At 50.9% G+C, this 18,580-nt stretch overlaps 1 protein-coding gene across 1 annotated transcript in view; it reads left to right on the top strand.

The window, feature by feature from the left end:
- PIK3C2B (phosphatidylinositol-4-phosphate 3-kinase catalytic subunit type 2 beta) overlaps positions 1-18,580 on the top strand; it is a 64,770-nt gene that overhangs the window by 36,982 nt on the left and 9,208 nt on the right. The window contains exons 13-28 of the mRNA XM_019649617.1: positions 2,023-2,190; positions 2,766-2,877; positions 3,974-4,116; positions 5,421-5,609; positions 6,774-6,867; positions 7,022-7,116; positions 7,574-7,754; positions 8,548-8,655; positions 9,299-9,391; positions 10,190-10,319; positions 11,317-11,453; positions 15,410-15,579; positions 16,072-16,228; positions 16,565-16,674; positions 17,607-17,808; positions 18,247-18,371. Of these exons, the coding sequence (XP_019505162.1) occupies positions 2,023-2,190; positions 2,766-2,877; positions 3,974-4,116; positions 5,421-5,609; positions 6,774-6,867; positions 7,022-7,116; positions 7,574-7,754; positions 8,548-8,655; positions 9,299-9,391; positions 10,190-10,319; positions 11,317-11,453; positions 15,410-15,579; positions 16,072-16,228; positions 16,565-16,674; positions 17,607-17,808; positions 18,247-18,371 (2,214 nt within the window). The remainder of the gene's footprint in view (positions 1-2,022; positions 2,191-2,765; positions 2,878-3,973; positions 4,117-5,420; positions 5,610-6,773; positions 6,868-7,021; positions 7,117-7,573; positions 7,755-8,547; positions 8,656-9,298; positions 9,392-10,189; positions 10,320-11,316; positions 11,454-15,409; positions 15,580-16,071; positions 16,229-16,564; positions 16,675-17,606; positions 17,809-18,246; positions 18,372-18,580) is intronic.

The raw sequence follows: 18,580 nt of genomic DNA, 5'->3' as shown, positions 1-18,580 counted from the left end.
GTTCAGAGCTCAGGCTTTGGGCGTGGTCATCATCCCATCCTTACTGTGGGTGCAACCTTGGACAGGTCATTGAACCCAAAATGTTCAATGGTAATAGGGCTACATGGTAATAGGGCCTACCCTCTAGGATTGTTTGAGAGCAGTTGGGACATTGCAAGTAAAGTTTTTGGCCCAATACCTAGGGCATGTTAAATGCTTTCTTCTTCGTTTTATTCTTAGCTGGAGGAGCCCTCTCAGTTCCGGTTTCTCTGTTCCAAGTGACTGACACAGTGACTTGTGAAACAGAGATATTTATGCATGAAAATATTATCTGTATAGTCTACTTCCAGTAAAGTAGCCACAGTGTCACGTAGCAAAAAGCACACAGGAAATGTATACACACGTTGCACAAGTGAAGCTGTGGTCCCCCTTTTTACTGATGAGGAAACTGAGATGCAGAGGTGTGAGGAGTGGCCCAGGGTGGTTAAGTGGCAGAACCGGGACTGCAACGGGCACATCCCAGGAACCCTTCCTGGAGGAGGGAGCCCTTTTGTGTGATTTGATGTTGAGGCATGGGTTGCAGAGGAAAGGGGAGAAGTCTCTCAGGCAGAGAGGAGGTTCAGGGCTGCAGTGAACCTCCTGGTTATCCTGCCTGACCCCGGGTGAAGGTCCACGGGGAGGTTCGTTTTAAGGGGTTATGGTTTCAGTTAGAAAGTTTCCTCCCTCCCCTTTTCCTCCAGACACGAGACTGGAAGCCTCTTCTTGGGTGAAAAGAGAGGAATACGGCCCAGCTCCCTCAGCTGTTTGCTATGGGGTCAGCTGATTCTCTCCCAGTGCAGCCTTGACAGGGATCAGCTAACTCTCAAAATAGGCCCAGCAGCCGTGCTGTGCTACCTCCAGCCAATCCCTGGCCTGGCCTGTCCACTGGCTGCTGGGGGGGCTCTAATTATAGCTGTAGGCCCCTCAGGGGAGAAGCAGCTGGGACAGACCCGGAGCTCTGCCAGTCTCTGGAGGGAGGGAGTGCCTGACTTGGGTGGAAACTCCCCTGGAGGAGTAAGGGGCAGTGTGGAGGGAGCCTGCCTTATCATGAAACTGCTAACCTTGAGGGTGGCGGCTTTGCGTCTGTGCCCTCTGGCATAGAAGCTGCTGGGTCCTGGGCCGGCCAGGAGGGTGTGACAGAGTGGACTTTGGCCCAGGGACAGCTTCCGGAAAGGTAATGTGGGCCTTTCCTCTCTTTCCACTGCTCTAGCTCACCCCACCTTAGCTCCTTATCCTGAACTCGGAGGGTGTGATTCAGGCACAGGAGCCTGGGGGAGAACCTCTAAGCTTGGGTAGTGGCCAGGGCTTGTGTGTCTCAGTTCTTTGGGCCCTGCCAATTGGCTTTCTCATCCACCCCCCCCCCACACACCCCTGGACTTTGAGAAACCCCTTCTCTTTATCCCTGTGGCTTTGAAAATCTTTGGGATGAGAACAAACCATCTTGTGCCACCCAGGGGGTTAGGAGAAAGGGAAGGGAGACGACAGACAGGTGGAGGACTTTGGGGGAGGGTGACCTCAGGGCAGAGAACAGGCTGCTGCTTCCTGGTTGTTCTCAGCAGCAGGAAGTAAGGGAGGGGTGGGATCCTTAAATGGAAAAGGATTATCTAAAGAAGCAGCTTTTGGTGGCCCTCTGCAGAAGTCCTAAAACAAGGGAAGGAGCATGGCTTAGAGCATGGGACATGTAGTCACCTGAACTCTGAGATGGTTCCGGCTAAGCAAGCTCTGTCTAGTCACCATAGGTAGCCCCCAAATCAGGGGATGTTTGCCTCACTCCACTGAGTGGCTGCAAAGACACCATACTGTGCTTTTACAATAGGAGCATCCAGTGGAGGTTTTACCTACAGTTTGGGACTGTCCTGGTTCTGTAGAAAGACTTCCCCAGGGAGCATGTCCAGTATCCAGAGAGAGAGGCCAAGCTCTCAGCCTTAGCTTGACTTCCTGGGCCACTTGTCTCTTGAAGCCCCAGGGGTGGCACCTCCTGATGTGGTTTCCTGTTCTCCCTAGGATCTGCTTCCCAGTGCAGGTGAACCGGCTGCCTCGGGAGACGCTGCTGTGTGCCACTCTCTATGCTCTGCCCATCCCCCTGCCCGGGAGCTCCTCAGAGGCCAATAAGCAGCGACGGGTGCCTGAAGCCCTGGGCTGGGTCACTACCCCGCTCTTCAACTTCAGGCAGTATGTGAGCCCCAGGGCAGCAGCTTCTTGGCCTTGAAACGGAAGGACGGGATAGAAAGAAGGGCCTGGCTGCTGTACTGGTCACTGCCCCTCCGGAGGGTTGGCCGTGAGGGGCTCACCAGCAGAGTCCAGAGGGTCCTGGTCCTGGTGCAGGGGACCAAGGCACAGGACTAGTGACTAGGACAATTGATGTAACCAACAGCTCTTGGGCAGGACTGGTGGCCCAGGACTATTGGGGAGGGGTATGGAAATGCAATGCCCAGGTAACATGTCATCTGGTCTTATCACTGGAAGGACATTAGAGGTCATTTAGTCTAATCTCTACCTCACGAAGGCATCCTTGCCACCAGGTCATCCAGACTGGGGTGTGGTTAGCTCAGAAAGGCTTGCTGGAAGGGGGTGCTTTTCTAGGAGTTGAAAGAAGAAAAAGGCTGTCGTCTAGGGGGAGAATGAGAGAGAAGATATGGGTGATGGCATCAGGCAAAAAAGGCAGATTTTTGGATGGGGGAGTAGGAGGAAAACCATGTCCTTAGCCACTGGGTTTGTGGGCTCATCCCACCTTCCATCCTCCTTAGAGTCCTGACCTGTGGCCGGAAGCTTCTGGGCTTATGGCCAGCAACACAGGAAAACCCCAGTGCCCGCTGGAGTGCACCTAATTTCCACCAGCCGGACAGTGTCATCCTGCAGGTGAGAGCTCAGCCCCAGTGTCTGCCTCCCACCTGCCCATCAGGACCACACCAGATTCAGCTTCAAGTGTTCCCTAGAGGTTGGGCTGGGATGGAGGAGAAAGTGCTGGAACTGTGGGCATGGCATGATGATGTGACTGAAGCCACCGGGTGAATGTGGTTAGACTTGGAGTACAAGGATGAGTTCTATGGAATCTGTTCCATCATCTGGAGTTAACTTCGATTTTAAGGATCCTGAAGGCAGGGTTCGAGACCCTCATCATCCATGGTTCAACTCCTCCGAGTCCCTTGTACTGAATCCTCATATGACTGAGTCTGATACAATCTGAGCTGTCCCTTGTTGGGGCCCAAGGGAAAGCCCTCCGCGAAGCCAGCTGGGAGGGTCCGCTCATGGGGAGAGGAGGAGCTGGTGCTTGGTATGGAACACGGAATGTCAAAGTGGATACAGAATGAGATAGAATGAAAGCTCCAAGAGGGAGGCATGTTTGTTTGTCTTATTTACTACTCCATGCACAGGGCATAGAACAATGATTGGTACATATCAGGGTTCAGTAAACATTTGTTGAACGAGGGAGCGTATAACTCCTTCTGAGAACTGGCTCACTCAGCTCCATCATCCTTTTTAGGAGGATGAATGTCTGGAAGCATACAGCAGGAGACCCAGGGTCGCAGGCTTTAGAGTTGCTGGGGCCCTCACCTGGGGTGCTCTGATTTCTATCAGGTAGCTGTGCCCCCCAGGACCACGCTGAAGGCTCCCCAACCTCGGCTTGGAAGCTCCCCGTGGCTCAGCTGGTGACCCTTCTTTCTGTTCAGAGTTCTAGCCTGGGGCTGGTCCCCTGACCTAGATGCATCTCAGCCCCACCTCTTCCTCACCTGCTTATTTTTATTTCTGTTTCCTTCTCTTATTTTGCTGGAAGTGACTTTAGAGAGCACCAAGTTTAACAGGGTTATTTTATAGATAACCCGAGGGGGCGAAGGGGAGGAGGGAGGGAGGTAGGAATGCTGGCGTGCGAGAAAGAAGCTGGAGACCCAAGTAGGAGGCAGCCCCCACTCACCTGCCTGTTCTCTCTGCTTGCTTCTCTGATGCTGTCCCCCAGATTGACTTCCCCACCTCCGCCTTCGACATCAAATACACCAGTCCCGCTGGAGACAAGTTTAGCCCCTGCTATGAGTTTGGCAGCCTCCGGGAGGAAGACCAACGCGTGCTTAAAAACATCATGCAGAAGGAGTCCCTGTACTGGTGAGGCATCCCCCACGTGTGGCTCAGGCCCCGCTAAGTCTATCATATTCTGTCTGACCTCTCTCACCTCCCAGCTCCAGATCCTTGTCCTCCTGCTTTGAGAGTAGAGGTGTGATGAAGTGGGCATTGCCACCTGGGCAGGAAGTGGTGGAGAGAGGGCTCTGCTGAGGGCAGCCCCCAGGCCTTATTATCTCATGAGCTGATACTAGGCCAAGTGGAGCTGTCAGGGCCAGGAAATTAGATCCTGGAATGCCCATCCCCATGCTGGGAACTTGGCCCAGACTCAGCTTGTGGGGCTTTGCCCCACACCCCGGATAAGCTGTCTACTACTTGCTGTCTGTTGGGGCAGTTGACTGCTGACTGCACCACCCTACCCCCACCTCCTGCCCCTTCCACACCCACACAGCCTTTGCATTTCTCTGGCCCTGTCACTTTCCAAAAAGGATCAGCTGGCAAGGCAAGCGGGCAGCTCTCTGGGGTGAGTGAGTCCAAGCTGATCTGATCCTTGGGGCTGCTTCTCTCACCAGGATTGGAGCAGGGGGGTGAGGAGCCCGGAACTGGAGGAGCTCGTGGCATCTGGGATCCTGCCCTGCCTGATCTCTGTGTACCTCTCTGGCTCCTGCAGGGACCTGTGCATGTGGGCTGGGGGAACCAAGAGAGAGCGGGCTCGTCTCTCACCTTCATGCCTCACCCAGCACAGAGTAGCAGAGTGACTGCACCCCTCCCCTGCCCCCACTCCTTTGCTGATCCCTGGTTTCATTAGCCCCCAGCCCCCTCCTCCCATTAGAGACCTGATCTCAGACAAGGCCTAATTATCTGTAGGTCCTATAAACCTCCAGCTGGCCCCTGAAAGCCCCAGGAGGCCTCTCAGCTGCCCAGACCCAGCCATGTGGGGACCACTGCCCTCTGGTGGCTGTCCTTGGGAGCAGTGCCCTCAGGGCATCCTCAGGACAGGGAGCAAATTTGGCACCTTTGTCCCTGCATTCCACCTCAGTCTGAGATGCCCCAGCGTCAGCATCAAAGATGAGATTTGGGCCCTAGTTCCCTTCACACGTTGCAATCACCTAGGCATCTTTAAAACATACCAGTGTTGCTTCCCCAGACGTTCCGACTTAATTGGTATGGGGTACGGCCTGGGCATAAGGATTTTGCAAAGCTCCTCAAAATAATGTGCCGCAAAGTTGGGGAACCACTGCCCTGGAGAGCGCGCAGCGTTCTCTTGGAGATGACGTACCCTCCCGTCTGGCTGACTCTGCTCTCTCTCACCTCTCCCTACCCCTCACCCCGCCCCATCTCACGCTCAGGCTCACTGATGCTGACAAGAAGCGCTTGTGGGAGAAGCGATATTACTGCCACTCAGAGGTGAGCTCGCTTCCTTTGGTGCTCGCCAGCGCCCCCAGCTGGGAGTGGGCTTGCCTGCCCGACATCTATGCTCTCCTGAAGCAGTGGACCCACATGAACCACCAGGATGCCTTGGGGCTCCTGCATGCCACGTGAGTTGTAACTTCCACCTTTCCTGACCAGGTGTCCTTCCAGAAGCCAGGGCTTGGCACTGCCCTTCACTGACCTGAGCCAGCCCTTGGGGAAAGTGGTAAAGAAGGCCTGGAAATTCAGGACTTTTCCACTTCTCCTTTCTCGCTTTATCTTTGTCTCATTTCCCCCAGTGTTTCTCAAACATACAACCAAGTAGAAAATACCCATCTACTCACTACCTGGCTTCTGACCGTTAGCATTTGCTCCATTTGCTCTGTTACGTGTCCATCTATTCATCCAGCAGTCCATCTTATTGTTTTACGCATTTTGATGTAAATTGCAGACATCGTAACTCCCTCCTAAATACTTCAGCATGAATAGCATTGACTAGAGCTCAATATTTGTTTTTGAGGCAAACTTTTACATTTTTTACATTTTTTTGAAAGGAAATGCCTCAGCCTTACTTGCACAATTGCTGAGTTTTGACAAGTTGCATACACCTGTGTCACCTGAAACAGCCTGTTTTGACAGTCCTTGCTTGCCTCTTTCCTCTGAAGGGTTTTCTGGGAACACAAGCCTTCCAGTCTGAGATCCCTGGGCTGCTTTTCCCAGGCAGTACCCAGTATTTTCGGCTTCTCTCTCACCTTCTCAGGAATGAAAATGTACCTGATCCATGTGTCTTGCCTGCAAGACTTTTTGAGGCAATGGTTTTGCTGTGCTAAACTAATTCTGCCAAGTTGTACGGACTTATATAAAATTCCATGGCCCTCTGTTATTTGCCTAGCGAGATTTGCGTTAAAGGATGGTACCAAGACACAGTCATGCTTTTGCCCTCGTAAGGGTTCTTTGATGATGGGACTTTCTGGCCCAGTGGGAATCAATGAAGAGATCTTTGGGAGTGGGATCGAGGCTTTACTCCATTTTCTTTAAATCATACAAGGAATGAACGTGTCTACCCTCCTATTCTTCCATGGCCTAAGGCCCGCTCTGACCAGGAGGCAGGGCCGTTCTTGAGGTTGCTATCCAGAGAAGGTGCTAAGGGTTCTTCCAGTAGCTTTGGCAGTATGGGGGACATTGCTGCTTCTCCACCCACGCCTCTGAAGCCCAGGTGTGAGGTGGCTGACTCGCTAGGGTGCCGCCAAGCCTGCGGCTAGCTGATCAGGGCACTGGGCTCTGTTTTGCAGCTTCCCGGACCAGGAGGTGCGGCGGATGGCTGTGCAGTGGATCGGCTCGCTGTCAGATGCCGAGCTGCTTGACTACCTGCCCCAGCTCGTGCAGGTCGGTGGACTGGCCTGCCCTCCGGTTCTGATGATCCCATCCCCAGGCCCCCATGTCGATCTGCATTCCACCTCTGAGAACCCAGAGCAGGGATAGTGGTTGGTTTAGATTAAAGGTGATCAATACCGCCTCATTTTCCCTCTCTCCTAAACAGGCCCTAAAGTATGAGTGCTACCTGGACAGCCCCTTGGTGCGCTTCCTCCTGAAACGAGCGGTCTCTGACCTGAGAGTGACTCACTACTTCTTCTGGTAAAACTGCGTGCAGAAAGCGGGGAGACGTGTGTCCTTTACTTGGGAGTGTCTGATCCCTAGGCGAACAGGGTGGGGAGCTGAGCTGCCTGGGTTCCACTATGTTGCTGACTTAGCATGCGGCCTTGGGCCAGCCCCTTATGTTCAGGGGGTCTCAGTCCACCCCTGTTTAGCGTAGCGAGGATCTTCCCTGACCCTCCTGCCTCATCCACACACGGCAGAAAGAAAGGAGAAACAGATGCTGAGGGGCTTTGAGCTCTACTTAAAGGCAGAGTGGGCACACTCTGGGATACGGATGAACACTTTCTGCATAAGCTGTGCATTCAGAGTCTATTTTCCCTCCCAAGTTTGGGATGGATTTCCCAGGGTTGGAGCTGGGTGTGACCCCTTCCCCACACTCACACCCTTGCTTGTGACCCCTGGAGTGTCCTGACTCCCCATTCTCTTTGCCCTGCAGGTTGCTGAAGGATGGCCTCAAGGACTCGCAGTTCAGCATTCGTTACCAGTATCTGCTGGCGGCCTTGTTGTGTTGCTGTGGCAAGGGGCTGAGAGAGGAGTTTAACCGCCAGTGCTGCCTGGTCAACACCCTGGCCAAGATGGCACAGCAGGTCCGGGAGGCCGCTCCGTCTGCACGGCAGGTAAGTGGGGAGAGGCTGCCTCTACTCATTTCTGGTCCCAGGCTTCAATAGCCGGTCATTAACTTCTTAGGCATCCTGACCAGCAGGATGGCACTTAATCATCTCTGATTTAGGAGCTGGAAGAAGATGACTCTCTCTAACCTATAGGCCACAAACTGAATACAGCCCATGGATATGTTTTGTTTGGCAAAGTATTAAAATTGTTATTTAACTTTTTTCCTCAAAGGCTAAGCACAGTTGTATAAATTGTTCACTGCACAAGAACACCCAGCCAGAGGGGGCAAGTGAGGGCTGAAATCCAGCCAAGCTTTGTTCACTATGCTGTGAGCCATGGCTCAGGGCTGCTGCCACCCAGAGAGGACACCTTTATCTATTTGCACAAAGGGCCTGTATTAGGCCAGCAGTGCGCCTGGTTGCTAACATTTAAAAATCGAGGGATTGTAAAGTCTAGATTGTTGGCTTTTCTTGGCAACAGCCTGAACAGCCTCTCCCCTTTGACATGCAGCCTGCCCTGGTTTCACTGGAGCCTCGTTTAAGCTGTTCTGTCGTCGCCCAGCCTCTCGAGGTGTTGGGCTTTCTGCCCGTGCACTGTTCCAGGCTGGGGTATGGGAGGGATGTCTTCTTTTCTTACAGTCTCCTGGAGGTTATCCACACTTCTCATGGGGTTGGTTATATACCAACCACTGCTGGGTGCCCACGCTGGGGAGAGGCCTGGTTCTGAGTGGAGCTTATGGACCGCTTGGCTCACCACTTCTCCTGTCCCTCCTCCTGTCCTTCCTCCTGCCCCTCTCAGGGAATCCTCCGCACAGGCCTGGAGGAGGTGAAGCAGTTCTTTGCCCTCAATGGCTCCTGCCGCCTGCCGCTCAGCCCCAGTCTGCTGGTTAAGGGCATTGTGCCCAGGGTGAGTGACCAGTGGGCTTGGGGCTCTCGGAATGGGGAGGGCTCCGTGGAGGCACGGTTGTCGCTGACTTGGTTACTGAGAGAGATGAGGAAGAAAGGCATATTTGGGGCCTCTCCCCAAACCTAATGTGTAGGGCCTTTTGCCCAACAGCTGTGCAGGGTGGAGGAACTGGGTCGGGGCTGGATGAGTGTCTCATGATGCCGTTGGGTTGAAGCCGGGCTGGGGAAGCTGTTGTCTAGTATTTATGAGCACTGTCTGCACCTGGCGCCACGCTGAGTGCTTCGTGCTGGTTACTGCATTTCATCCTCACAACTCTTACGACCTCACTACTGTTGGGAGCCCCATTTCACAGAGGAGTAAACTGAGGTATAGGACACACGACTTACCAGAAATCACACAACTGGTAAGTTGTGTGCAGAATGAACTGAAGGGATGAGATGTCACGTGCTGGAGCTGAGGTCGTAGCAAACTGAACAGGGTGATGGCAGTAGGGAGGGAAAAAAGGAATAAGGCCTCCCGAGAAAATCTAGAAGAAACTGTGAGCAGGTGGACCAGCAGCAGCTTGACCCAAGGTAGACAGGCCGTTTTCCTCCCTGGGCGTGGACCACCCTGACCGTCGTCAATCTCCTCTCTACTATGGCAGGACTGTTCCTACTTCAACTCCAATGCAGTCCCCCTCAAGCTCTCCTTCCAGAATGTGGATCCACTGGGTGAGAGCATCCGAGTCATCTTCAAGGTGAGGACACTTCCCTCAAGCCTGGTGGGATGGAGGAGGGAGCCCAAGCGTGGCAGAGACAGCCCCAGGCCAGTTCTCTTCTTGCTATTCCATGCTGATATTTTAATATATGAAAGACCATATGGTGAAAAAGGAAATAGGCTAATTCTGCATGGCTTCAGAGGTTCGGATGTGTAGGGAGGCAACTGGCAGCTCAATATAGAGAAGCGTTTTCTAAGAAGCAGAGCCACCCCAACGATGGAATGGGTAATGTGGTGATCTGTGGGTCCCTGAGGGTATTCAAGCAGAGGCTGAATGACTGGCAGCGATGTCCAAGAGGAAATGAATGTATCAGGTGCACGTTGGACTAGTTGAACCGTAAGGCCCTCTAACAGATACATCCATGCTCCTGAGACACGAATGATAGCCTCAGGACATGTAAGCTAGTGGGGGAGATGAAATGCAAATACATGATTTAGTAACTTATTTTTTATATATATTTGCTGTGTGTAAGTTCTGAATCCAAGGTATAAACATTCAAGTTTTCAGAGGGCTTGATGGTCGGTCAGGAGGGCTGCATAAAGCAGGGGAACCTGACTTCAGAGCCGATGAGGATGTAGGGTTGGGGAAGAGCCAGAATGCTGCATGGCCCACCTCTGGTGGTTTGACTTCGTGGGAGCTGAGTGGGCAGGGCAGAGGTGGAGAACTGGGCAGTCCCTCCGTGTCACTGTAGTTTGGACCCTCCTGGGAGATCTGGGAGGACTCGGGAGCCAGGAGAGGCGATGGAGATGGTTCTGGTCACACTCTTCCTCCCTGCAGTGTGGAGATGACCTTCGCCAGGACATGCTCACCCTGCAGATGATTCGCATCATGAGTAAGATCTGGGTCCAGGAGGGGCTGGACATGCGCATGGTGATTTTCCGCTGCTTCTCCACTGGCAGGGGGAGAGGTCAGTTGGCAGTGGGTGGGGCTGTGAGTGGGCGGGGGGTGGGGCATTGTCCTTTTGCCCATTCCCAGGATGAACTGTGTACTTCTCCATAAACATGGATAGGGTAAGATGATTTTATTAGAAGCAGTGGAGTGGCAATAAAACAAAACAACCAAACAAACATATTATATGGACTTTGGACCCTGATTCAACCAAAACAATTGTAAAAAGATACATTTTGAGGGGCAGCCGGTTAGCTCAGTTGGTTAGAGCACAGTGCTCATAACACCAAGGTTGCCGGTTCGATTCCTCACATGGGCCACTGAGATGCGCCCTCCACAACTAGATTGAAACAACTACTTGATTTGAAACTGATGGGTCCTGGAAAAACACACTGTTCCCCAGTTACAATATATATATATATATATATATATATATATATATATATATATATATATATTTCGAGGCAATTGGGGAACAGATGAATATAAACTGGGTTGGATCACATGAGATTAAAGAATGATTGTTCATTTTTTGGACGTGACAATGGCATGGTGGTTATGTCCTTGTTAGTTGTACTTGAAATATTTATGACTGAAATGACATGTGTGGGATTTGCTTTGAATTACTCCAGCCAGGAGGGAAAAGCAATGTTGGGTGAGTGAAACAGATGAAACAAGATTAGCAAAGTGTTGATAATTTTTGAAACTGGGCAATGGTTATATGTGAGTTCATGATCTGTTTCTTAATTCTTATATGTATTTAAAAAAACCCAGAGTAAAAGTTAAAAGCAAAAAAGGAACAGCAGCTCTGAATAGGAGAGACGAGAGCCATAGCGTGGAATGTGAGACCTGGGGAATGAAGGCCTTTCTACCATTACCCGCCCCCCCTTATTATCAGACTTGGTCCGTATGCTCTAGAATGGAATTTACAGAGAAGCCTCTAGCACAGTGCTTGGAGTCCTTTCCCAGAAGTCCCTTCTCTCTGCTTTGGAGAGTGACCAGTGCCTCCTTCACAGGGATGGTGGAGATGATCCCCAACGCCGAGACGCTGCGCAAGATCCAGGTGGAGCACGGCGTGACCGGTTCCTTCAAGGACCGGCCCCTGGCTGACTGGCTGCAGAAACACAACCCTGGGGAGGATGAGTACGAGAAGGTAGGCCTGCGGCGGGGGTGGGTGTGCCTGATTCTGGCACATTGCCGAGTTACCACGAGGCCTGCACGTGCTCAGAGAAGACAGCTCAGCTGTGTTGTGGGGAAACACACTTTCTTGGCTGACTGGTGTCTCCAGATGTCTAGGGTGGGTCGAATGACTGGTTAGCTGACAGCAAATCCCCTTGTATCCAACTGGGAAACCTTCACTGAGTTCCCCTGGCAGACTGAATTTTGGAGGAGAGGGGCCAGCTTTTGAGAACCTGCCTGTATCTCTCCGAATCGTGGACCCTGTTCAGTTCTCCTGTGCCCTCCGAGGTTCCGTAGTACTTTGTAGAACAAAAGTTAGTTGGAAGAGACTTTAGAGATCATTTTAATCCAACCCTCTTTTCATATATGTGAATTAAGATTTCACTCAGTTGTTCCTAGTTGTGGAGCTTCTTTGTGGCAAGGCTATAACTGGAAGCCAGGATTGAGGTTAGATAGGCGATTGACCTGTTCCTCAGGTGGAGCTTTGCTGGCTAGTAGGGCCTTGGTGGACTGCTGTGGTTCACGGCTGGTCCACAGTTTCACGGCTCTAGCCTCTGGTTAACTAAGTTTAGGGGAGGGAACAAGTCACAATAACCAAACTCATAAGAGACTGACTCTAAGACAGAATGCTAATTTATATCATTTAACTTCCAGGGGGATCCAAATGCTAATTTATATTGATCAATGCACTTGATCCCTGCGGGAATACCTACATGGATAAATTATAATGTTGTTTAGTGACCATCTGATTAGATGATCTTAAATGACCTTAAACGTTGACGTTCCTCAGGGCATAATTCCTGACCTGCTGTACTCTCTTTGCATTCTTCTTGTGCCAGCTCACCGTCACTTTTTACTTTAACTACCACCCATATGCTGATGCCTTTCCAAGCCCTTCCCCGTTCCCTTCCTTGAGCTGCACACTCTGCAGCCACCTGCTTACTGGACATCTCATTTGTGTTTCACCCAAACCTTAAACTCGGTATAGGCAAACCCCAGCTTTCTGTCTCCTGCTTTTGAAACCTGCTTTTTGTGTGTTTCCTCTCGTATATGGTGTGACTCTCACCCAAGCCAGAGCCATGGGCCTCCTGCTGCTGTCTCTGCCTCACCGCTCCTGTACCAAGCCTGCCGAGTCTTCTTCCCACATAGCTCCCAATCCTGTCCTCTTCTTTCCATTTCTTTCTGCACTTTGCTGTCAGTTCCCTGAACCACTGGCTTGCCTCTCCTCCTTTCATTACTATTCTCTACTTGATTTTAGAGGGTTGGTTTTTTTTTTTATTTTATAAAATGCAAACCTGCTTGTGCCACTCCTTTGCTCTCAGTTCTTCAAAGTCTCCCATGTCCTCCAAGTCCACCATCCATAGCACTGCCTGCAAAGCCTTTTGTAATCCAGCAGTGCCCACCCCCGTAGTCTCTCCCCCGCACCTCCCCATCTTATGATAGCTTATGCTCTAGCTTAGGGGACTACTTGCATTTCCTTAATACCTTTAGAGGATAGTGATCTCTTCCACATCCCTCAGTACCCACCCCTTCTATGTTCCTCTCCCCTTGGAGAAGAGTAACATGGCGTCTTTTCTCCCTCCCACCTACCTGTATACTATTTCTACTAACATGTGTTTTTCAAGTGTTAAGCAGCCACTATGTACTGTGCTGGAACAATGGCTATTTCAATGTAATAAAGAGTCATAATAAATATGACAGAAGGATGTACAACAAGAATACACACACAGAAAACTAACTCTCTATCTTAATGTTTAATGTCAAGTGTTTAAAAACCAGCTTCTCAGACCTTCTAGCCTTTCTGCTAAAATAACACTGGTAGTGTCTTATGATGACTTCCAGTGTGAAAGAACTAGACATTTGGCTCTTGGCCATTTATTCAGCAAAAGAGAGTTCCCCACATCTTACAAGTGAAACCCCTTAAATCAGGAGAGCGCCCCTTGTTTGGTGAGACTCCCTGCCAGTAAGCAGCTAACACCCTGCATAACTTAGGTGATGGGACTTCAGTTATTTGCCCATGGCCACACAGCTGTTTGGTGAGTCAAAATAGGATGCATTTCAGGTAGGAAGAATATCTGAGACAGGAAGGCATGTGGATGAAGGTGAAGGTCAAGATGCAGTTGATGTGTTCTACTCCTTATGGAGTGGTTTCCTTTCATTCATATAGTTCCCTTGCATAGAAATAGTCTTTCTTCCAGAAGGTGCATTCTATAATTTCTTTACAAACTTTCTATTCTTAGTTTCCTATGGATTAGTCATCTGGTTTGACAAGTATGTGGGAAGTTGCTGTGTGTAGCTCGTTTTGAAACAGGCCTTGTGGAACAGACAGGCCGCTGCTGGGAGACGAGATCCTTAGACCCTGGGGGAGCGAAAAGACAGCCCTGAGCAAATGGTGACAGCAGTGGCGCCGTGGGGGCTCAGTGGGGGAGGAGTCAGTGTGAGCTGGGGAGGCCTGGGAAAGGTGTGGGACTCAAGGAAGGTCCATGAAGGATGGGTGGAAATTTGCAGAGGGAGGTAGGGAGGGCACGCGTTCTCTATCTGGGAAGCTTTCTCCCTTCCCCAACTTTGTACATTCCTGGTTGGCTGTGACAGTTGTTGCCCTCTGCTGAGTAGCCTTTCTGGAATTCTTGGGAATTCTATAAACCTCACAAAGTGGATTTAGAGGGTAAAAGGTGTCCATTTGCTTATTCCATGTATTTTTACTTCCTGGAAAGATAGATAAGGGAATAGGCTTTGACCAGATAAAATAAGGTGGATCCAATCCCTTCCCCCTTCACCTTCTGCTTTAAAATAGAAAATGTCGGGCCGGCCGAGTGGCGCAATGGTTAAGAACTGGCTTGGGATGCCAGAGGGCCCCGGTTCGGATCCCACATATGAGGGCCATTGACACTGCCCTCTTCAGCTAAGATGCTGAACAACAGCTCAACCTGGAGCTGGGCTGCCGTGGGCTGCCGTGAGTTGCCGGCGACGGCGTAGGCTGCAGCCCCTGTGGCAGTGGGTTGCCATGAGCTACTGTGTGTAGTCAGCAGCCAGCGCGAGCGGCCAGCAGCCGCAGTGAGCGGCCAGCAGCCGCAGTGAGCGGCCGTCCAGAAGCCGGCGACTGATGTGCCTCGCCCGGGAAGCGCACAATGATGGTGCCAACTTGGGCCAGTGAAGCAACGTCCTCCACAACTAGACTGAAGAACAAAAACGACAGCAATTTGTCTGTTCCCCTTCCCCCAATTCCCCAGCACTGTTCCCTTCCTCCTAATACCCCAATAAAAATCTTTAAAAAAAAAAAATAGAAAATGTCTCTAACACATTTTACCAACTAGAGCTGCCTGATTTTCAAGTGTAAAAAACCCCTAGCAGTGTGAAGTTGCCTCAGCTCTTCCTCAGAGTGAAGTGACTTTAATAAGATTAGCATTTAGCTGTTACTAAGAACACTGGGAAGGGGAGTTGTATTTGGGGAAGGGAGAAGGAAGAACGAATCCTGAGCAGGGTCAGGAAGGGACCCTTAAGTCGTCTGCCTCAGTGTGTGCTTGAGTTGAGACTGCCACAACCAGTTGGGAAAGTTGTAAACGTCAGTCTTCCCATCTATTAAGGTCTCTTCGGTCTGGGCTGGTCAAGTCTGGGCTCTGGATCGTTTGTCTTTCCAACCATGCTCCCTGGGAGAAAGAAAGGTACAGAGGAGGATGACTTTCAGATAAAGTGGTAGAGCTATATGTGGAAGCCTTCCATCTTCTCGGGCTCCATAAGATACAAGAGACATTCCTGTGTGCATCAGTGTGTACGTTAGTACATGATAAAGGCTGAACGGGCAGATGTGAGGTGCTGTTGGGACTCATGAGAGAGGCCAGAGCTGGTGGGATTCAGTCTGGCTGTGGCCCCTGGAGTCCTTGTAAGCCAGCTTTATGTCCTCTCTTCCTTTCTGTTTTCCACCGCTCCCAGGCTGTGGAGAACTTCATATATTCCTGTGCTGGCTGCTGCGTGGCCACTTATGTCTTAGGCATCTGCGACCGACACAACGACAACATCATGCTGAAGACAACCGGCCACATGTTCCACATAGATTTTGGCCGCTTCCTGGGCCACGCCCAGATGTTTGGCAATATCAAGCGGTAAGTGGTCCTAAGTGGTCTCCTGAAGCCAGGATATGTGTGTCGGTCAGGGGGTGGTCAGCAGAAATGGCTCAGAGCTGGGACACGAGCCCGTGATGGAAGGGGCCGCACTTCAGAGCATGGTCCCCAGGCTGAGCAGCTTTGGAGAAGAGAAGACTGATAAAGAGATCAAATACTTGCAGGGTCTTGCAGAAGAAAGCAGGGACCAGCTGTTCTCCCCCTGCTGAGGACTGAGCGAAGGGAAATGAGCCCAGACCGCAGCACAGGGAATACAATTACATATTCAGGAAAAAATCTTGCTAGCTCACAGACAAGGAACCAATGAGGGATGTCTTGGGGACCTTTTAGGATTAAGGTAGGAAAAGAAAAAGAAAAAAGAGACAGCCCCATCTATCCAGGTTCACACAGGTGATGAAGGGTGAGGGGAATTACCGTCCCCTGATATAGCCCCCAAGGTATTGACCTTCTGCCTGTATGTTCCCCTTGGCTCAGGGACCGTGCCCCCTTTGTCTTCACCTCGGACATGGCGTATGTCATCAACGGGGGTGACAAGCCTTCCAGCCGCTTCCATGATTTTGTTGACCTTTGCTGCCAAGCCTACAACCTCATTCGCAAGCACACCCACCTCTTCCTCAACCTTCTGGGCCTGGTGAGGAGCACCATCCCTTTCTGAACCCTCCCTTCTTATCATCTGGCACCATCTTTCAGACTCCCCTGTCTTGTTTCAAAGGAGTCCCGGAGACCTACCTCTCTGAGCTCTAGATAAAGACAGGGCCTAGAATCCTGGGGACAGTGGTGTCTGTGCAGGTGTGTGACTTCCTGCTCCAGCCCCTCCGTTCCTGGGGCCCTCCAGCCACTGCCCACAGCCTCTGTTTACCACCCTCTAGGAAGGTTAGGGCACCTCGTTGTAGAAAAGCTTGCCTTCTGGTGGGAAGAAGCAAGAATTCCTGGTTGTTACAGGTGCCTCTCTCCTTTGCTCTCCTAGATGTTGTCCTGTGGGATCCCTGAGCTCTCAGACCTGGAAGACCTCAAGTATGTGTATGATGCCCTGAGGCCTCAGGACACAGAGGCCAATGCCACTACCTACTTTACTAGGTAACACCCTGCGCACAAAATGTGCTATCCACACTGAGTAATTCATTTCCAGGCTGCCTGCTGGGGAGGAGCGGGGCTAGGGAAATGGGAAAGGCTTATTAATAACTCAGGTGGCAGAGCCGAGAGGTGACAATGTGGGTCTACTGTCCCAACTTTGCCTCTGACTTAGGTAAATCACTTCACTTCTCTCAGACTCAGTTCCCGTCGGCTCTTTGGTTCTAACCTTTGTTTATAGAGGTGTTGCAGTCTGTTCTTGCTTGCATTCTCACCAGGTCTTGGTCAAAGACTTTGTTTATGGGGAAAATATGGTTTTTAGTAGTTTTCAGTTCTCTGGATCAGAACCTTCCTTCCACCTCATCAAGATGTGAATTCCACAGTTCCATTTTCCCATATTTGACGTTTTTAGGCACACTGTTTATAAAAGCAGGGTGGTGTCTATATAGTAATGTCTATAGTTTTTATCTGTGTAGATGTCTCCTTTTTATTGTGTGCTCTTTTTGGAACTTTGTGAGCTAAATTTTTTCTGTGGGTCTATCACAGAACCTTTCCTTTCGAACTGAAATCTATAGATTGAAGGTGCTTGGTGAAGTTACTTGCTACTGAACTTTCAAATTCAGTTTAACAATATTCAGATATTTACATGGTGACCCTAGGTGGAATCCCTAATTCCTTCCTACCCTGGTTTCACTGTCTTTGGCTTAGAAGGGCAGCAAGGAGAGATAGGACTCCCAGCTTCGCATGAATAAATTGCATGTGGATAATTATGTGCTAGTCATGTGCGCTATGAGGATATTGCACAGGGAAAATTGTTTGATCTGAGCTAAGTGTTAGTCGCAGGTGTCAGGGGCTATTCCTTGAGATAGCTCTGTCTAGGCAGTGGGGACTTGGGTCTGTGGTGACAGCCTTCTCTTTTCATCCTCTTGTACCAACAGGTTGATTGAGTCCAGCCTGGGCAGTGTAGCCACAAAGCTCAATTTTTTCATCCATAACCTGGCTCAGATGAAGTTCACGGGCTCAGATGACCGGTTGACCCTGTCCTTTGCCCCCCGCACATACACTCTCCAGCGCTCTGGCCGCCTTAGTGATGTCTTTGTCTGCCGCCAGGAGAAGGTTTTCCATCCCAACAAGGCCTACGTAAGCGTCTTCTCCAATCTGACCCGCTCTTGCTCCTTGGTGCCCCCAGCTTATGGGGTGCTGTTTCTTCACATCCGCACAGTGGGCACTGGAGCGGACTGAGCATCCCGTGCTGGGAACAGTCACAAACCACTTCCCGCTCCCTTGCCCAAGTGGCCTGCCTGGAATCAGGGAGCTGAATTGGATGGTTACTCCGAGTCAAGGGTCTTGCGAAACATGTGCAGGAAATCTTTGCTTTGGATTCCTGCATATGTATATATGCATATCATCTGCCTCTCCATTGGAGATACTTTTGCCCCCCTCCTTCTGGAAAGTGTAACCCCACACAACACACACACACACACACACACACACACACACACTTCGGTTTTCTTACCTACTCCCTTCATTGGGTGCGGAGGGCTTGGCAGGTATTCTCTAAGACTTGAACTTTTGCAGATTTATGTGGTAAAGGTGATGCGAGAGAATGCACACGAGGCCACTTATATCCAGCGGACGTTTGAGGAATTCCAGGAGCTGCACAATAAGCTGCGACTGCTCTTCCCTTCTTCCCTCTTGCCCAGGTAGCTGCCCCCTTTACTCTCTGCCAGAGGGATACTGGGGAGGGAGAATAGACGGGGTGTGGGCAGGACTGCAGGAGTGAGAAACTATCCTTTTAGAGTCAAGATCAACAGTAGGCACTTGGTTTTTTCTTGGCGTGGTGATGAGTTTGATAACAAGTGCTCCCCCTGCTGGCCAAGCTCTCCTGACGCTCTCAAGAAGTTTCACTCTA

Source organism: Hipposideros armiger, unplaced genomic scaffold (assembly GCF_001890085.2).
Source record: "Hipposideros armiger isolate ML-2016 unplaced genomic scaffold, ASM189008v1 scaffold_134, whole genome shotgun sequence".
In the NCBI taxonomy this organism is placed as follows: Eukaryota; Metazoa; Chordata; class Mammalia; order Chiroptera; family Hipposideridae; genus Hipposideros; species Hipposideros armiger.
The sequence above is the reverse complement of the archived record's forward strand: the minus strand, read 5'-3'. Positions and strand labels throughout refer to the sequence as shown.